This window comes from Manis javanica, chromosome 6 (genome assembly GCF_040802235.1).
Source record: "Manis javanica isolate MJ-LG chromosome 6, MJ_LKY, whole genome shotgun sequence".
Classification (NCBI taxonomy): domain Eukaryota; kingdom Metazoa; phylum Chordata; class Mammalia; order Pholidota; family Manidae; genus Manis; species Manis javanica.
The window spans coordinates 3,506,852-3,525,159 of record NC_133161.1 but is presented as its reverse complement, the minus strand read 5'-3'; the positions used below and the strand labels follow the sequence as shown (position 1 = coordinate 3,525,159).

At 47.2% G+C, this 18,308-nt stretch overlaps 1 protein-coding gene across 1 annotated transcript in view; it reads left to right on the top strand.

The window, feature by feature from the left end:
- The first annotated feature begins 509 nt into the window (after nt 1-509).
- DPP6 (dipeptidyl peptidase like 6) overlaps nt 510-18,308 on the top strand; it is an 863,884-nt gene continuing 846,085 nt past the window's right edge. Inside the window, exon 1 of the mRNA XM_073238157.1 lies at nt 510-800. Coding sequence (XP_073094258.1) covers nt 741-800 — 60 coding nt within the window. The 5' untranslated portion in view covers nt 510-740. The remainder of the gene's footprint in view (nt 801-18,308) is intronic.

Sequence of the window (18,308 nt, the reverse complement as noted above, 5' to 3'; positions counted from 1 at the left end):
TAGGAAAAAACCTTCTGTGTGGCTAAATGGCAGGGCAGCACCCCGACGTGCCCGGTCCACTGCCCAGCCCCTGATGCTGGAATGTCGCCCTGCGTCCTGCCGGAGCAGCTGCTCTTCGCTGTTCTCAGTCCCCGGGGGCCCCTTGCCCACCCCCGGGCGAACGCTGCCTGATCAGAGCAAGACTGGACAGGCGCCCACGGAGAAGCAGCAGCCCCGGGGAGCGGCCCGTCCTTGCGGAAAGGAGCAGGTGCCTCGGCTGCGCTCCCCCAAGACGGCCAGCGCCGTGGCCTTGTTGCGCTCGGCGGCCGCAGGCGGCGACTCAGCCAAGGAGCCGGGCACCGTCCCCTCCGCCCGTGTGGCGGCGCCTGGCAGAGCCTCGCGTGCCACCTCCCGACCATCCCGGGAAAGCCTGGCGACCGCGGCGGCGGAGAACTGCGGGCGAGGCGCCCTTCCCGGTCCACCCGGCGGGGCGGTGCCGGCCGACCCCCCACCCCCCGCGGGCACCTACCTGCGCGGCGGCTCGGACGGAGCTCCGTGGGGCGGACGCGCGCCGGCGGTGCCAGGCGCCTGGACTGCCGCCCTCCTCGGCGCCGCGGGCTGCGGCTGCACCGTCCCCGGCGCGGGGCCCGGCCAGAGCCGCCGCGGGAGGACGCGGCCCCGAGGGGAGCGCCCACCTCGCCGCCCTCCGCGCGCCAAGGAAGTTTGCAACGTGGAGCACCGGCCTCCAGCTCGCTGCGGACATGAATCAAACAGCGGGAGCCTCCAACAACGTCAAGTGCCCCCCGGGGAAGGGCCACAAGGTAGGGGACCCGACGGGGGCCGGGCGGGCCCGGGGGAGCAGGGCGAGGGACGCCGGCCGCTCCGGGGGCGCGGGCGCGGGCTTCGGGCGAACAGGTGGTGCTTCCCGACGCAGCGCGGAGCCGCGCCCGCCGCGCACCTGCCCGGGCTGCCCGGGACCCGTGGGCTGCGGGCCGCGCGCGGCTGGGGTCCCGGGCACACGCGGCTGCCTGCCCCGGCCGCCGAGTCTGTAGGGCGGGGAAAGGTCAGCGGTGGGGGGCAGGCCCTGTCCGTGGCTCAGACACGTACGTAATTAACTTCAATGAACCGAAGCGTGCCTGGAATGATTTCCAGGAAATTACTGACGTTCAGAGAAAGGACAGCGGGCAGCGGCCTGAGGAATCTTTGGGGAACCTCTCTAGTAGCGAAGAAACAGAGGGCCAGAGAGGGCCCCAGCTTCGCAGGTGTCCTGTGTGGCCCAGCCTTGCGTGGCTGGAGCCAGTCCTCCCTTCTCTCACCTAGCTGCGGCTCCCCGTGGGCTGTAATTAGTCTGCAAGGGAATTCCTCACCTGGGTTACACAGGGAAGCCATGTAGCAGTTGTATCAATGTACTTTTAAAATACTTTAGAGTATTTCTAATTTTAACAAAAGTGAAAGAAGGCAGGTACTTTGAATCTCAGATGTTTGATCTGTAGCCTGAATCTGTGCTCTAGTTTTTTGTCTTGTTTGCTGCATTTTATGTTTACATCTATACATTTTTATATAGAGAGGCATATATATAGTTTATAAGCATGTTATTAGATTGTTCTGCTAATACCTGTTTATTGGGTGTTGGACATGTGGAGTTAGAGTTAGTAATCATATTTGACTCATTAGTGTATGAAGAAACTCCTGGTTGAGGTATGTAAAATGAGGATTTGGGACTGAATTCCTTAATTTCTATGAGTAATATCTATCATTTTCTACTCAGTCAGGTCTGGGTGAAACATTTGAATCAGCAGGTCATATCTCTGAAGTCCATTCTCATTAACTAGGATTTGAGTGGTTACACTTTTCACATTTATTTTATTTAATATCCATAGGAAATGTCTCTTTAATATGTAGTAGCTGATATTATAAGATTTTAAATTAAAAATAATAAAGTTGCACACATCAGTGATTATGTAGTAGAGACATCTGTGGAGTTCAGAAGATCATTCAGTAATTTCTTTTTAAAAAATGCTTTTGGTTCCAGTGTTAAAGTGGCTTCTTGGCAGAGTTGGACTGCAGTGTATTGACACCAATAAAACTTTCTGGGAAGTGTTTGAACCCACAGCAACAATTTAGGAAGTGCTAAGGAACCTGTTAGTCACCAGGAGGGATTATCCTCTGCCTGTAGCAGGTGCCCTACAAGTGCTCAGTCCATTGCATTATATTCATTCAGTAAATAATCATACTCATCATGTATCATTCACTTAACAAACATTGTAAACTCTTACTCAGGTATAAGAACTGAGATCCCACATACAAGCTTAGAGATTGCCTTCATTCTCTGGAACGATGCTCTAGGCATACATATTCCTCATGCCCTAAAGTTTTTAGTGGTCTCCATTGCCTAACCTGAGTTTATTACTATCCGTCTGCTGGAAGAAAAAGAAAGCCAATTTCCTTCCTCAAAGAAGAATCACTCAGGTTGTAGCTGCCTTTGAAGTCTGCAGACACCTGGTTTGTAATTTGGCTGCAGGGAGGTGGCAGTGCTGGAGACGGAGTCCATGAGATGTGAGAGGGTGTTCTGGAGTGCCTGCGGGGCGTGTGCCTGGCGGGGCTGACAGTCGGCACTGGTCAGACCACATGGGGCTTAGAGTGCAACCATTTTCCATAAAGTATAATATGCAATTATATCAGTTTATTAAAAGTTGAAATAAGTTTGTTTCCAGCTTATGCGCTGTTCTAAGGGCTCATCTGGGAGGAAAGACCTCTGTCTTGGAAAACGTTTCAGCTGGGCTCACCTTTGTGTGGTCTCGCTTGCTGACTTCTGTTATAGTCATTTACATGTGGCAGATTATGAGTGGGTCTTGTGCAGGTATTTCTTGGGAAGCATTTATTGTCTTTCTCCTCTAGGGCGGCTGCTCGGTGGTTGAGGTTAGCCATCTTTACATGTGTTATTTACTGCTGGGTTCCTTGCGGTTTCCTTGCTCCCGATGGGGTGGTAGTCAGCATGTGCTAATGGCTGCTAAGGATCACAGAGGGTAACCAGCCCAGTCACCCCTCATGCTCTAGGCAGCGCCACTGCTGCTAAGATATCCCCGGAGTTACCGTCACATGGGGTTTGGGGACTTGAACTGTCCCTGTGGACTCACACAGTCATCCCTACCCCCTGCTGGTCCGGTGCTGGGCACAATGTCTGTATTCATCAAGTACTAGTCAAGCACTAGTTAACAACTAAAGCCGTCTACAAATAGTTGAGGCCTAACAATTGGATGCTGCCCATTGACCAACTGAGCAAAAACCCACCTTGAGTGTTGCCAGTCAGGGGCGCTCTGCAGCCGCAGGGGCTAGCTGACTCTGCCGGCTCTGGAAACTTAGTATCTTTTTGTCTTTCATTCTGTTTTTAAAGATACAAAATGTTGTACACTTAATGATACTATTTATATAAAAATACACGTGCAAAAAGAAAAGATAGTAAGGAAATACAGAAAAACGTTAACTCAGAACAGTTGTGATTAACTTGGAATTAGGAAAGTAAGTCATTTTCACTATATTTTCCACTTGTTTTCCATAGTCATAATGTATTGTGGGGTTTTTGAGTGCTTAATATAATTTGTGATAATATAACTAAGTAATATGAACATTTAAAATTTTGGTTTTGAAAACTTATATGTCATTTGTGGATAAAATGAAAGCTCCTGTGGCCAGGATTCTCACCTGGCCCTGGTCGGCTAGCTCACTACACACGTGTGGGCAATGCATGGTTATTGACTCTATATAAAGAGCTCCACCCAGTGCTCTGGGTGACACAGTGGCACGGCTGCAAGGCTGCAGGAGAGCAGAGCAGAGGCTGGAGTGGTGGCAGCACCGAGGACAGGGGCCCAGAGGCAGAGACCGGCTTGCTGCCTGCAGACTCGCTCTGAGTGGACGGGATTTTAGCGACTGACCTGCCACCATGGAAACAATAAAGTTGGGTATAAATAATCCTTTCACCCCAAGAACATTTTACTGTCATTTCTTTGGTCACATTGAATCCACAGTGAACTTGCCCGGGGCTGAAACCCATTGGCAGGACATCATTGTACAGGATTAATCAAAATCCAATACAACCTTTATAAAAGGAAAAGCTGTAGTTCTATTATTTCTACAAAATGTTTGTAATTCTTTTTTTTCATATTCTACAAGACACTAAAGTCTTCCATGATAAAGGTGTTGGTTACTGATACATCTTCGTATTGTAGAATGGACAATTTATACTTCAATATGGAATAGTTCAGTGGTATTACAGAATTATTCCTAGATCTGTTATTTTAAAATTTTCTTCCTTAAATTTTTCCCGTAGCTGTTAACTTACTGCTCCACTAGGCTTTCCGTCATTGCTTTTTGACACATGAGTGTAATGGCACATAAATGCTATTGCTACTAATACATATCTTCAGGGGTGCAGGTTCAGTCCCACATTCTATTTTCTGACCTTCTTGCTCAGGTATTAAATGTCTAATGGCATTTATATGTAGAGGAAAATAAACTTTTATATTTAAAATAATTACTGGACGCTAGATACAATATTGTATTTAAAGCTCAAATTTTGATTGCTTTATGCAAGGCGTTGTTCATGATTTTTGGAGGAGGTCATGGGAGGAACATGCTTTGTGGTTGACCCTGCAGCTGGACCCAGGAGATGGGGGGCTCCCCACCACTGCCTTTGCCCTTGGAACCCATGCCCTGCCCAGTGTTCCTGGAGCAGGAACTGTTTCACGGGGCAGATTGGAGAGAGTAAGGTTTTCTTGGGGACCATTTGGACGGCGTTTGTACGTGAACCCAGTTAAGGCCCCTCCATGAACTTCTAAGATTGGGGCAGGTAGGAGCAGACACCTGCTCTTGCAGCCACCGCCCAGCACAAGCCTGTTTGTACTTCCCACCGCCGCTTCCACTTGCCACCTGCCCCTGCCCGTCTGTGGCTGCCTGCCCCTGCCTTCTGTCTCTCCCCGTCCACCAAGGTTCCGGCCGGTTTCAGGAAGCTCCCATGCTAATCCCAACAATAATCCATCACTTTAGGCTCTCTTTCATGAATTTAGTTTCTTATTCCCTATTTACTTCCCTTTTCTACTTCTAGGGCTTCTTCCCGGAAGGACAGGGCCAGAGAAGAGGGCCCGTGGGTTCACTTTGGCTTGGGTCTCTGCATTTTCCCTTAGGACATTTAAAAAAATCTACTGAAACCATTTTGGTTCCACAGGAACGCATTTTGTGAAATAATCTAGCTAGACCCACTAGCATTTTCACTTCGCTTTCATTCTTAAAGGCGTTTTTTTCTGGTTATAGAATTCTCAGTTGATAAGATTTTGGTTTCTCGCTCACACTTTAAAGGACAGCCTCCCACAAATCCTGGTCTCGACTTTTTTCTACCGAGAAGTGAAGAGCTAGTTGATTCGTTGTTCCCTGTGTGTGATGCACCATCTTCCCCTGTCGGCTTGCAAGATAATCTTACTCTTTGTTTTCAGCTTTGGAACGTTACACACCTTAGGATGGTTTTCTTCATATTTGTCCTGCTCAGATTCAATGACCACCTTGAATCACATTTGGGAATTTTGTGGCCATTATCTTTCCAAATATTTTTTCTGTCCTATCTTTAATCTGTTGAGATGAGAATTATTCACATGGAAAGCATTTTATATTGTCTTGCAGTCTCTGTTCATTTCTTCACACTTCTTTCCTCTTCTCAGATCTGATCATTTCTGTTGCTCTGTTTTCCCATTCAATGTCTCTTCCCTCTCTCTTCTCTATTGTACTGTTTGCACATCCAGTGGTTCATTTCAGATGTTGTATTTTCAATTCTAGATTCACTACTTTGCCCTTTTTTCCTGGCTTCTATTTTCCCTGTTTAGCTTTTCTATCTTTCAATTAATTATGGGTACCTTTTTCCTCGAATGGGACTCATTCTAGTAGCCACTTAAAAATCTTTATCTTCTACCATCTGGGTCATTGTGGGAGGTTCATGGAGATTGTGCCTCTTTCTTCATAATTTTCTTCCTTTCTATATTGAGTAATTTTTAATTTTACCCTTGGTATTGTGAATGTGAAGTGGAAAGTCTGGATTCTATTATGCTTCTCTGAAGATTGTCTTCAATTTTCAGTGAGCACCTGGTGGAGTGGCAACTTTCATGTAAGTTTTGCTCTTTCATCACGATCTGTGCCGCCTGGAATCTCCCAGTGTTTTCATGGCTCAGGGTCACCCTGCCTTGGGCAGCACTTATACACAGGATTTGAGGCTCTCCTACTGACTTTCTTAATTCTAGAATTCCTGCTCACTTTCCTGCTGTGGCAATTGCCTCAAACTCTGTTCTCCCCAGAACCTGTGACTTTGGGCTGTTCTCTGGCACCTTCGGAGTGTCTGTGTCGTACTGTGTATAGAGACCTAGGGATTGTGTGTGACAGCTGGCTTGACAGCTCAGCCACTGGGTGGGGGGGGGACTCCCCATCTTTTCCATCAGTCAACTCAGTGCCCCAGCTTTAGAGTCGGTAGTTTGGGGGCCTCGTCTGCCATGGCCCTAGAACTAGTGACATCCAGTCTGTATGCTAACAAGTCACTACACTGACTAACTGAATTTTCCTAAACCTTGAGTTAAAACCTAGTGCCACCTGCACTTGAGTCTGTGTCTGGGGAAGACGGGCTGCCTGGGCGCTGTCCCTGATGATGTAGCTGCGACCCCCCCTCCTCACTGAGGCTTCGTGCAGGCGCTGTGAGCCTCTCCCTCTCCCTGGTCCTCAATCTCTCTCATTTCCTCCTCTACCAGCTTCTCTCTCCTCCCCACTTTCATTTTCCCAATGTGTTATGTTCTCCAGGATTCACACTGTGATCTTGTCTCACTCAATCTAAAGGCTCTCACTTGCCCCTTTATTTCTCATAGAAAGCAAACCCCTAGTTTAGTGCTCCCCCTTTCCCATTCTCCATGCCCTTGTAAGTCAGCGGATCCCCCCTCATACCCCCCACCACGGGCATTTCATCAACTTCCCAAACTTCCCCTCCGTCTACATGGTTCAGAATTACACATCCTCCCCCTCCTTTCATGGGCTAAAGGATTCCCCTCCTGGACTGGGGACACAGCTTAACTCTGGAGAAGCACTTCCCAGATGATCAGGTCGGTCACGCCTCATGGGGGCCCACAGGCAGAACAGCCCACGAGGGGCTTGTGTGCTGTTGTCACTGCTGCCCTGATGCGGTCTGTGTCTGGCCTCTCCTTGCCCCTTGCACGTTCTGCCTCAGACCCCTGTCCCTGTGCTGGGAGTGGGCACATCCCGGAGCCACAGCTCAGCCGGGCAGATCACCACCACAATCACGGCTGCGGGGGACACTGTCCAGCTTGTTTTGGGCTTGAATTTCAGGCCCTCCCACCCGCGCAGAGCCCGGGGCCACACCGTCCCTGAGCCTGTAGCTCTCCTTGATCCACAGCCTCCCTGAGCCTGACCACTGAGGTCTGTCACCTTTCGGGGGTAATGCCTGGCTTAGCACACAGAGCCCCCCCTAATAGGTAGCATTTCAAAACAGGATCTAGCTTTGGAGGTAATTTTGTTCAATTCCCTCTTTTCATAAAAACCGAGACCCAACAAAAACAACTGGTTGATGAGAGGCTAGATAAACCCTCAGCTCTCTGACTCCCAGTTCCGGCACATTCCATTATACCGAGCTGTGTCATGGTCTGTCTTCTCCATCTGAGCACAAATCAAGGGCCACATCTGCTGCACACTTGTCACATCACACGGTTAGTGAGTCAGCATGAAGGGCGCTGACATTTAACCTTAGCAAGAGCACGTCTGGTTCATGGCTTGTCATGACCATCGCTCTCCCTGCTAAACTGGAAGCTTACTCGTCTGGCAATTTCTGAAAGAAATAGGAATGGGAACCCATATAAATAAAAAATGTATATTCTTTTTACTACCCAGACTCTAAATCATTCGGAGGAATTTTAGAAAGTTAATGTAATGCATAAAACATAAATTGCTTTAATGACTTCCAGGATATTAGCGAAAATCTATTTATGTTATTTTCATTTTATATTTTATTGATTTTTAAAATTTTAATTGTCCTCGTTTTCTCAGGAAAATACATAAAATGAATATAAACTCATGCATAAGTTAAATTTCCAGGAACAAAGGGCAGTAAACGAGTAGTGATTGCTTTTCTGGTTTAACTTGTTAAATTATTTCTCAAGTCAAAAGGTATATCTCCAATGCAGTATTTTAATTATCTCATATCTTATACCTCAAGAAGGAAGTAAATCAACTGGAATTTTGTAGGCCCTAAATCTGCTATTATTTTTGTTTAAGGGTCTCCACAGAAGTGGAGGAAAGCGATCTGACTCTTTGCTCATCCTCTGCCTACATTTTTAAGGCCTTAGAAGTCTGCCTTGCCCTCCTGCTACACAGACATAATGTGCATGCTTTTTAGTGTCTGGATCTTTCTTTTTTATGAAAATTTCAAATGCAGTATTAAGAGATCAGAAGACATTTAGACATTACTATCTAATTAAAATTTGTATCCGACAAAATGTAGACCCAAGAGAACAAGTCCATAATTTTCATCAAGTAAAAAAGATGGGCCTTTGTTAAAGTCAGTTTAAATGTTTGAGTCCAAATGTGGAGTCCAGTAGAGGATTCTGTACTGAGGTAGGCTGGAAATAAGGGAAGGGATCAGAAGACTGGAGGCCAGGTCAGTGGAGCTGAGCCTCGCTTTTGGGTTGAGTCTCAGGCAAGCGGCTGGAGCTCTCTGAGCCTATTTTTGCCCTGTCATGTGTGTTGAGGAAGTGAGCCAGGCTTCAAGGCCCCGTCAGAGCTTCTGCAGATATTCCATCCTGAGGAGCCATAGGCAAAGCGCTGCCGTGATTAAGGCATTCCTGGGCATAGACATCCAGGCAATTTTTGTAGTAAAATACAGTTAACATAAACCTAAGCTGTGGGAGTCCTTCACACGTTAGTATAAATGCATTCTCCATTTATCTGACATAAACTTGAGGCCTGAGGATGAAAGGTGTGTATGAAACGAAGACGTGGTCAACAGTCTGGGCTGCCTTTCTCCATCCTTTTATTTCTTATAACTTTTTCATGAATGTGATCTGATTTGATCTTCACAACAGCTACTAAGATAGACAGGGAAATGTTTATTTTTCCTTTTATGTTTTAACTGAGGAAACTGAGCTACATGATTATATGCAAATCACTTAAGGTCACAGGGCTAGTAAAATCAAGAAAGTGTTTTCAGACGGAAAATGTATAAATAATGAATAGTATTGAATCCTTTATTCAGTAAATCTCAACCATGAGTCTATCTGGTAATTTCCTCAGTGCTAAGTGTTATTTATGTATTTCATAAGCCTTGGACTCCTTGCTTACAATTCTATGTCCTATCCTCATAGAATTATCACGCAGCCTGAAGACTTAGTGTGACAGCCTTTTTCTGCCTCCCCAGGTGATGACTAATCCTTGGCAGCCAAGGGGCCCATCGGGTTTTAATAGTTGTTATGTAACATTTTCTGTTTTTGCTTCTGTTGATTTGAATTTGTGGCCACTAGTAGAGAGTCTAATGCTCTCCGGTACAGGAATTCTGCAGCTTAACTTCCTCTGTACAACAGTCAAAAGTCTGAGAAGTCATAAGAGGGACTTGATATGAAAAAATAAAGACATTTAAAAAATAAAGCATTGTTTATCACCTTCTTCCACACTGCCCCTGGCTTTGTAGTGGTGCAGCATTTATTTGCTCTTCATCCTCTGCTGCCTGTGGGATGTTTGTGGGATAGAGATGCTGTCCTCTGCCTCCTGAGCCATTTATCTTCTCAAAGAGGAAGACGCTGCCCCCAGCCTCCTCCTCCCGCTGGAAACACAGGGCCCTGCCTCCTGGGTACAGCTCCTGAGACCAGGGCTGAGCACGCGTGCCCCAGGGCGGGAATCCGCAGACAGAGCTGCGCCAATCAGACACTGTCTTTCGGGAATTTGAACCACGAGGCCCAGAGAGGGCCATCACAGGACAGGCTCTGACGGCCATGTGCGGTCAGGGTGCTATGGGTGACTGAGAGAAAGGGCAGGTGGGGAGCAGCCGAGATGATGGAAGTGACCGGCCCTGAAGCTTGGAGCATGTGGCCTCGCTCTCCGACTCTGCTTACAGTTCACGTGAAGCTTGTCTCTATTTCCCTGTATTTCCCTTCAGGCTCTTCCGTATTGTGAGATGTGCCGTTATGGAAAATGGACAGAAAATAAGATAATCTTTATATACTAGCAAGATTTCCTGTTCTTGTTCCCATTCCCCATTAGCAGCAAAGAGAACTTTTTTGTTAAACTTTGATAAACTTCTTTGTGTTCTAACTTCGTGTCCCAAGAGGCACAAGGGAGGATTAAAAAGTCACTGAATTGCTCTCTAAGCAGGAGCGGGAATGATGGCTACCTTCCAGGTTATTACTGGACAGAGCTCTGCCAGAGCCAAATTTCTCAGAAAAATGGAGGGTGTCTGTGAGGCTTTGTGGCAAGAGATAAAAGAGAGAAAGGCAAAAAAAAGATGAATTGCTGGTGGTCAGGAGGTATACTTGGGGAACAGGACGGAAATGTTGCTGTGCTCTCCCCCACTTTTCGGAGAAGTGTCAGTAACCACCTTCGGGTTCACTAATGTGTTGTGTAGCTAGACCTTTGTTTTCTGTCACAACTAGAATTGGATAATTTGATGCAATGCTGAATTTAGATCCAAGATGGGGTGGCACCAGATTCTAGACTGTGGATGAGGAGCTTAGAGAATCTAGATTACATCCATAATGCAGTCATTTGTTTTGTTTTACTTGCACTACATTGTATGGGTGTCCACTTGTCTTTCAATCAGATGAGCTCTAACAAAAATGATGTGCGGTGTGTATACCTCCTGGAGGCTTCAGTAAGCATTAGACGTGACCTCCTGCCTTGAATGAATTCCCAGTCTTATACCAGATGTTTAGGCTTGCAGGAAATGATGAAACAACCTTATTTTTTTTCCTCCAACTGTGACTTCAAAATAATTTCTTAGCTAGTCCTGTTTGTACCCAGATTTGTAAAAATAGTATTGCTTTTTCTCGTCTTTACATTACAGCTAGTGAGACTTCAGAAGTTAGAATGCTCCATGCAATCTAATGTAATACCGAATCCAAAGCCCATTCCAAGATGGGTTTCTCCTGCCTCCCACGCACCTGCTTCGGTCTGGAAGCCTCCTTCCTAGCAGTGCCCTAACCCTGGACTCACCAGGCCCCATTTCTCACTCCTCCAAGGTTGGCTTCAGGGGAGGGGGCAGGGAGGGAAAGGCAGTGTGCAGGGTGGTGGCACATGGGCCTCTCTGGATGTGACAACTGCACAGAGCTGACCCTTTTCTCATAGGGAGCCTGTAGGAGCTTACTTAGGACGCTCTCCACAGGCCGCTGAGAGAGGACGGTGACTTTCCTCCAGCTGGGACACCCCCTCAGCCTCTTGCTTCCAGTTGGCACCTCTGCTAGTTACTTTCTCTGTTGGGTGGGTTGCTTTCTAGTCGGCTCGTGGCTTTCCCCTCCCACGGGGACCGTCCCATTTCTGGTTCACCTGCACCTGCTGCCATCAGTATTACTGACGCACCGTGCTCCCAGGTCAGCCCCTGTGCTCACACTGGGCTGCTCAGAGAAAGTTCTGGCTTCAGCCTCTCAGTATGAGCTTTTCCCAGGTGAGGTCTAGGTAGATGCTGCCCATGCTTCCCAGGCAGCCCCTTCCAGCTCTCTGACGAAAACTGGGACCTTGACAGCTGGCTTGTGCTGAGAGGCAATCTACAACTTTCCTTGGCCCCCTGTTCCCACATGCTGGGCGGGCCAGAGGGTGCCACCAGCGCTCTGCCGCGGAGGCTTCCACCCAAGTGGATGCTGGCTAATGCGTGGGAGCAAGCGCAAACCCTCCCGTCGTCTCCTCCCTCCGTGGCCTGGCAGACCACCTCGGGCGGTGGGGGTCCTCAGCAGCCAGCTGTTCCGTTCCCATGGGTGCCTCGGGTGAGGCCCATCCGAGGAGCAGGCTGTGAGGCTGCTCAGCTTTCTGCCTGTGCTCCCCTTCCACGTGCTCCCCTTCCGTCTCTGGGGTACCAAGCAGCGGGGCACATGGAAATAGCACGCGCTGTCCACGCGCACCCTGTGCATTTTGGGGGAATGCATTTTGGCCTTTGTGGTTCACGGAGGGCTCAGGGACGAGCCGGGTGTCAGCGGGGCAGCAGAGGACACAGCCCGGGCCTCGAGACCTTCTTTTACCTGAAGAACTGAGGCAGCGGCCTCAGCAAGGTGGGGCTCCCATTGTCTTTACATGTCCAGTACTGCGGTCGCCTGTGTGCACGTGGGTATCCAAGGACAGAGGGGGGCTCTGGGTGACTCGCCCTCCCTACTGAACCCGTGGGGACACCTCTCAATGCTTCCTGCACTCCAGTCACCCAGGGTTCTTGCTAAAATGCGGGTTCTGACTGAGTAGTTCTGGGGCGGAGCCCAGGGATCTGCATTTCTTAAAAAGCTCCCAAGTGATGCTAACGCTGCTTGGCCTCCGAGCACACGGAGTAGCTGGGCTCTCTTGATTTTGCTGAATAAACATCCTGTGATGCATGACGCATTTCGCTGTGTGATTATGACAAGTCATTGAAGTCTTTCATTTTGGGAAAACGGTCTTAGTTGTAGTTTGCACATAACATCCTCTTATTTCTTTGAACCATGATTTGAAATTTTGAGGCCACTCATTTGGAAAGCAGGATTGAAACAGGAAAAAAAGAGTATGGGGTCCCCACTGCATGCTGTCACCTGGCTCATGGCCATTACCAAGTAATCAACACCTCCAGAGTTTATTATGTTAAATAGTTTGTTGTGTGAAGGTGGCCTGTGGGGCCCAGCAAAAACTAATATTGTGTTTCTAAATGTATCTTATGCTTATCTATCACCTATATTATTTTAAAAACTCAGGAGTTACATCTCTATTTTTACATATATTTTTATTCCTGGAAGAGAAGGTAGAACCTTGCCCTTAGTGTACGCTTAATAAATATTTGTGAATGGTGATACTGCAGAAGAACTTGGCCAGTAGAGACGGGAGAGTGGATGAAATAGTGTGCAGTCCACGCAGTTTGTTAAGTCTCTGCAGCAGATCTTACTGCTGAATGATGTTGACCTGCTAAGGTGAAAATAAGTTCCGTAATATTCATGCGCACTGACTTTCTCACCTCTGACAGACTGGGGCTGACAGAGGCGACCCTTTCACAACCCAATCGGATCAGTGGAATTAGAGAATATAAAACTCTATCATTATAAATAAAATTTTTTGAAGAAACAGGCAAAGCAATATAGGCATAGAAAATATATATTTCCTCACTCTCCCACATTTTAGTGATTCTATCAGTGAAACTTCTTTCTAAATTAGAGTTCACAGAGACATTACCAAAAACACTAAAGCTTTAAAAAGAGCTGCCATATTCTAATTTCTGAAAGTTGTCTATTTTGATTCAATTGACACCATTCTAGACAACAGGGAAAATATAGTCTGGAATAAAGGAATGCACATTTACTGTGGCACAGGTATTTTTAACTTCCTTTGGTAAGGTGCAGCAGCCTGGAAAATGATGTTTTCCCGGGAGGTGGTTACGGCAGAACAGAGAGGTTTGTCTGCAACTGGCAGGTGCAGCCTTGTGCCCACCTGTGCTCCATGCCACTTGCCCTCCCGTGTCCCAGGTATGCTTCCGTGGAGAGGACTCCCAGACATTCAGCAACTTGCCTAAGGCCAGGTGCTCATTAAGATGCAGATCTGGGCTTCCCACCCGGACTAGGAGTCTCCCTGCTTAAATCTACCAGCACTCTGTAGAAGAAGTGGTGGAAAGGAAGTAAATTAATAAAGTGATTATTTGGCAATTTGGTCATTAGCTGGACTGGCCATCAAGTAAATAAAGTTCTACATTGAAAGGATAGTATCACACAGTGGGAGTATCCCACCAGATTTTATGGCTTTGAGTTATTTGCTGAAAGATCACTTATTTTCACAAATTGATCTAGTACCCATTAATCTCATAACCCTCTCATTGGTTCTAATAATTACTTTTTGCTGATTCTGCATAGTTGACCATACTGTGCACAAACAATGACGGCTTTATCTGGCACTTTCCATGCCCTATTGTTTCTACAAAGGGATAGCTTTTATTTATCCTTTATCTTTTGTTACATTCTTGGTCCAGACTTCTGGTACCATTAAGCAGTAGTGTTTCTGGTGACACTCACTCAAAATTCCAGTGTGACTGGGGCGCAGAGGGTGCCATTGCTGAGAAAGGGAAGAATGAGGGAGGTGGCCTGGAGGAGGGTCAGTTACCTCTGGGACCCAGCCAAGCCTGCAAAGAAGTTTCCTGCTCAGGAAAGAGGTGATTTTAGGCAATTTGGACTTGAGAATCACCAGCTTGAGTATTAATTTGAACTGTGAGATGATTTTCTAGCTTCTGCCCAGGGATGTTCAGAGCAGGAAATGGGGTCACCCACTCTTACAACAGAAAAAGTAACCTAACATGCAAGTTCATAACTTTTTTTTTGAATTAATGAGAGAGGTGAGGTTTCAGGACAGTCATTTAACCCAACCCTAAAGGAGACATAGGTGACTGCTGGCAGGACAGGGCGAGAACACTTGCTTACTTGGTTCAATTAACGTCAGGTGTCACTAGGAAAATTCTAGCTGGAATAGTCAGCAAATTGGTGGAGCTCAAGAGCAGGCAGGGGAGAAAGTGTGAAGCCCAGGGGGCTGCGTATGCTGGTTGGGGGAGGTTCACACTCTCACAAACCACACCAAGTTATCTCATGAGTGATAACTGAATGTAGTATGGATCCAAGATTGGATCCTGGAACAGAAAAAGGACAATTTGTGGAAAATCTGGGGAAATCCAAACACATTCTTTAGTTTAGGTAAGAGTATTGGGGTGACATCATTTCTTGACTCTGTTGTGTCCTGTCTTACAAAATGTTAACATTAGGGAAGATGTGCGACAGGTGTACAGGAACTCTGTCCTGTAGTTGCAACTTATTTGTAAGCTTTAGACTATTTCAAAATAAAGGCTTTAAAAAACAAGAGTTCAAGGATTACAGAGAAAAATGCATGAAGTAAAGGGTGAACTGGTTATTTAGAAAAAAGTGCAAACAGAGGAATGAACATTCATGGAAACAGAATGAATGTTTAGAGAAGGAAAGCAGTGAATCAAAAGAAAACAGTGTCTTGCCAACTAAGAAGACAGCACTGCTTGAGATGCACCCTTGCCGAGCACCCCTGTGAAACGACCCCTCCCCACACAGAGGTGATCCCATGATTACATAAGTCTGGGGAAAAGTCCATCTTCCTGACATTATCAGCACGTGTGAGCACAAAAAAGAGTTCAGGGAGGACTTCACTGCTGAGCTCTTAATATTTTGAAACAAAATTTGATGTTTTCCTAAATTATTGAGTACTTTGTAATTTTCAAACAGCCCTTTGATATCAACTTCATGAAATCAGAATGAGGTCTGTTGGTGCCAGTTATACAGACACAATCTGCAGCCAACAATAGGTGTTTATTCACAAGTATTTATCACATACCTAGTAACATCTTCTGGACCCTGGGTTCTGGAGGATACATTTGGGCAAAACATAGACGCAGTAATGACAAGAGGGAAGTGGATTTGGGGCAAATAGGGGAGGATGACCCTGCGAGCAGAGGTAGAGAAATCAGGAACAGTTCTCTCTATAGCCTGGCGGTGGGAAGGATGGGAATCTAGATGGGGAGTGAGCCCAGCAGGGCATGTTGTGGTGGCCAGATGTGGTTTGTAGGGCGGTTAATTGTACCTACTGGGCCTCCAGGTTCCCATTTGGACTTTGATGCAAAGGTGTGCTTCCCCATGGGATGGATCACAAACTGATGTTTCCTCATAATCTTGGATGTGGAGAAAAGAAAGTGTCTAATAACTAACTTAACTAACATAATGTCTAACTGCTAGAGAAGGAATAAATGAGAAATACTGAAAAATGATCACTATGATAAATCTCCCTGAAATATTTATTACAATTCTTTCTGGAAACCTTGTGAGGGAGACATTGGTGAGGTTTGGACCATTTTGCACACTTTGGCGCTGTGGATAAAATAAAGGCTCCTGGGATTCTCACCTGGCCCTGGTCGGCTAGCTCACTACACACGTGTGGGCAGTACACCGTTATTGACTCTATATAAAGAGCCCTGCCCAGTGCTCTGGGCAACACAGTGTCAGGGCTGCAAGGCTGCAGGAGAGCAGAGCAGAGGCTGGAGTGGTGGCAGCGCCGAGGACAGAGGCCCAGAGGATGGCTGTGTGGGCAGAGAGGCCCAGAGGCAGAGACCGGCTTGCTGCCTACAGACTCGCTCTGAGTGGATGGGATTTTAGGGATGGATCTGCCACCGTGAGAATAAAGTTGGGAATAAACCCTTTCACCCCAAGAATGTTCTACTGTCATTTCTTTGGTCACACTGAATCCATACTGAACTTGCCCGGAGCTGAAACCCATTGGCAAGACAGGTGCATTCTCTGGGTTGTTTGAAAGGAGAGAGTTTTTAGTGCAGATGAATGTACCCGGTGCAGGCCGGACAGTGACATATTGTGGTTGTACCCAGGTCCGCGTCTCATCTTGCCTGAGCAGATTGAAGTCTTCCACGGGCACTGAGTGGGCCACCTGTTGGGTTAGATTCCTGAAGCTTCTATCCGAAATGAGAAATAGCCCAGCAACTGCCTGGACCTCTCATTCTTCCCGGGTCAAAATTCCCCAGGGCGCCGGGGAGTTATTCGCGCACAGCAGAGGCGGCCACAGGTGGTAGGTGAGGAGCGGCAGCAGGTGCTCCTGGGAGCTGGGCTCGCAAGCTCTGGGGGCTGACTCGGGCAGGAAGGACGTGCCGGCCGCTTCCCGAGGACCAGGCGTGGCTCCCGTGCGGACGGCTCACACCTGCTCTGCCCCTCCTCTCAAGCGGGGCGGTCTGAGAAAAGTCAGGCATTGGAGGCTTGTTTGCCCTGTGGGTGTTTTCGGCTCTTCCTGGGGGTCTCTTAGGGGACAGAGAAGGTAGATTTGCCCCCCTGCAGTCAGCCATCCCCACGAAGAACACGCCATCCATGCCAGTGAGACATGTGGACACAGTAGCTGATTTCGGGGCACAGGAGAGGGTCAGGTTAACTCTATGATCTGCCTGGGGCCACGCCACATCTTTACTCCACAAAGATACAGATGATACCTGTTGAAAATAAACTCAGTAATCTTCAGGATATTTGAATTTTAGCCTAATTTACACTACCTTGTTTTTTCAGATATTAAGACATGTAGTCACATCATAAAGTAGTAATTATTAACTATGTTAAAGTCTCAAATAACTGTAATAGTCTAAAGAAAGCTATAGACCTTCTTTGCAGAGAAATACACACATGTACTTAGTCACACACACTCCATCTTTAACAGTGACTAGTCAGTTTTGAAGGAACAGTCAGGATCTCTGTGGTGGGTGGTTTTCTCCCCAGTATCTGTGCCACCCCATCTTCATGGGCACTATGCTGTTTGAGAGGGTTTAGTCCCAGCCCCATTTTTTGGGCAGACCAGATTCATCTAAGACAGTTACAGTATCTCCCCTGATTGGCATGAGTTACTTGGGGTGATTAGGGGAGATAGTCACCAACTGGCTAGTCTGTGACTTTCCCCAGGCCATGGGGGGTGTGGCCCTAAGAACTTGAACGCAGGCCTTTCTGCTGGGAGCCTGAGAAACAGCTGCTCCCTGTCCTTTTGTGCACTGGTGGGCAGGTGTGACAGCAGAATAACTCAATTCTTTTTTGACCACAGAGGAAGAGGCTCTGGCACCATGTTGTGAGCAGGGTGCATGACAGAGCCAGGCTGGTGTGGACGGGTGTTCAGGTGCTCCTAACTCATATGCTTATTTTTAAAATCACATCTCACTGTAACGTTGTCAAGTCATAAGTTGACAGTATATGTGGTCACTTTGTGCTCTTCAAACCCTGTTAAAAAGTTAAAATGGCAATAAGAACTGCATGCTCTGAGAACTGGAGGGTGAATCAGGACAGTTATTTTGGAAAACCACCATTACATACCTGAGCTGAGCAGGACCACACCCTTCTACCCAGCAATGTCACTCCAGTGTGCCCACATGGGCACCAAAAAAACCCCATGGGAATATTCGTAGCAACATTGTTATATGAGCCCCAAACTGGAAATGATTCTGATGTCCCTCAAAGTAGACCAGAGAAGTACATTGTGGTATTTTTCATACATTGGAATACCATTAAGTGGTGTAGAAAAATGAGCCATAGCTACATGCAGTGACATGG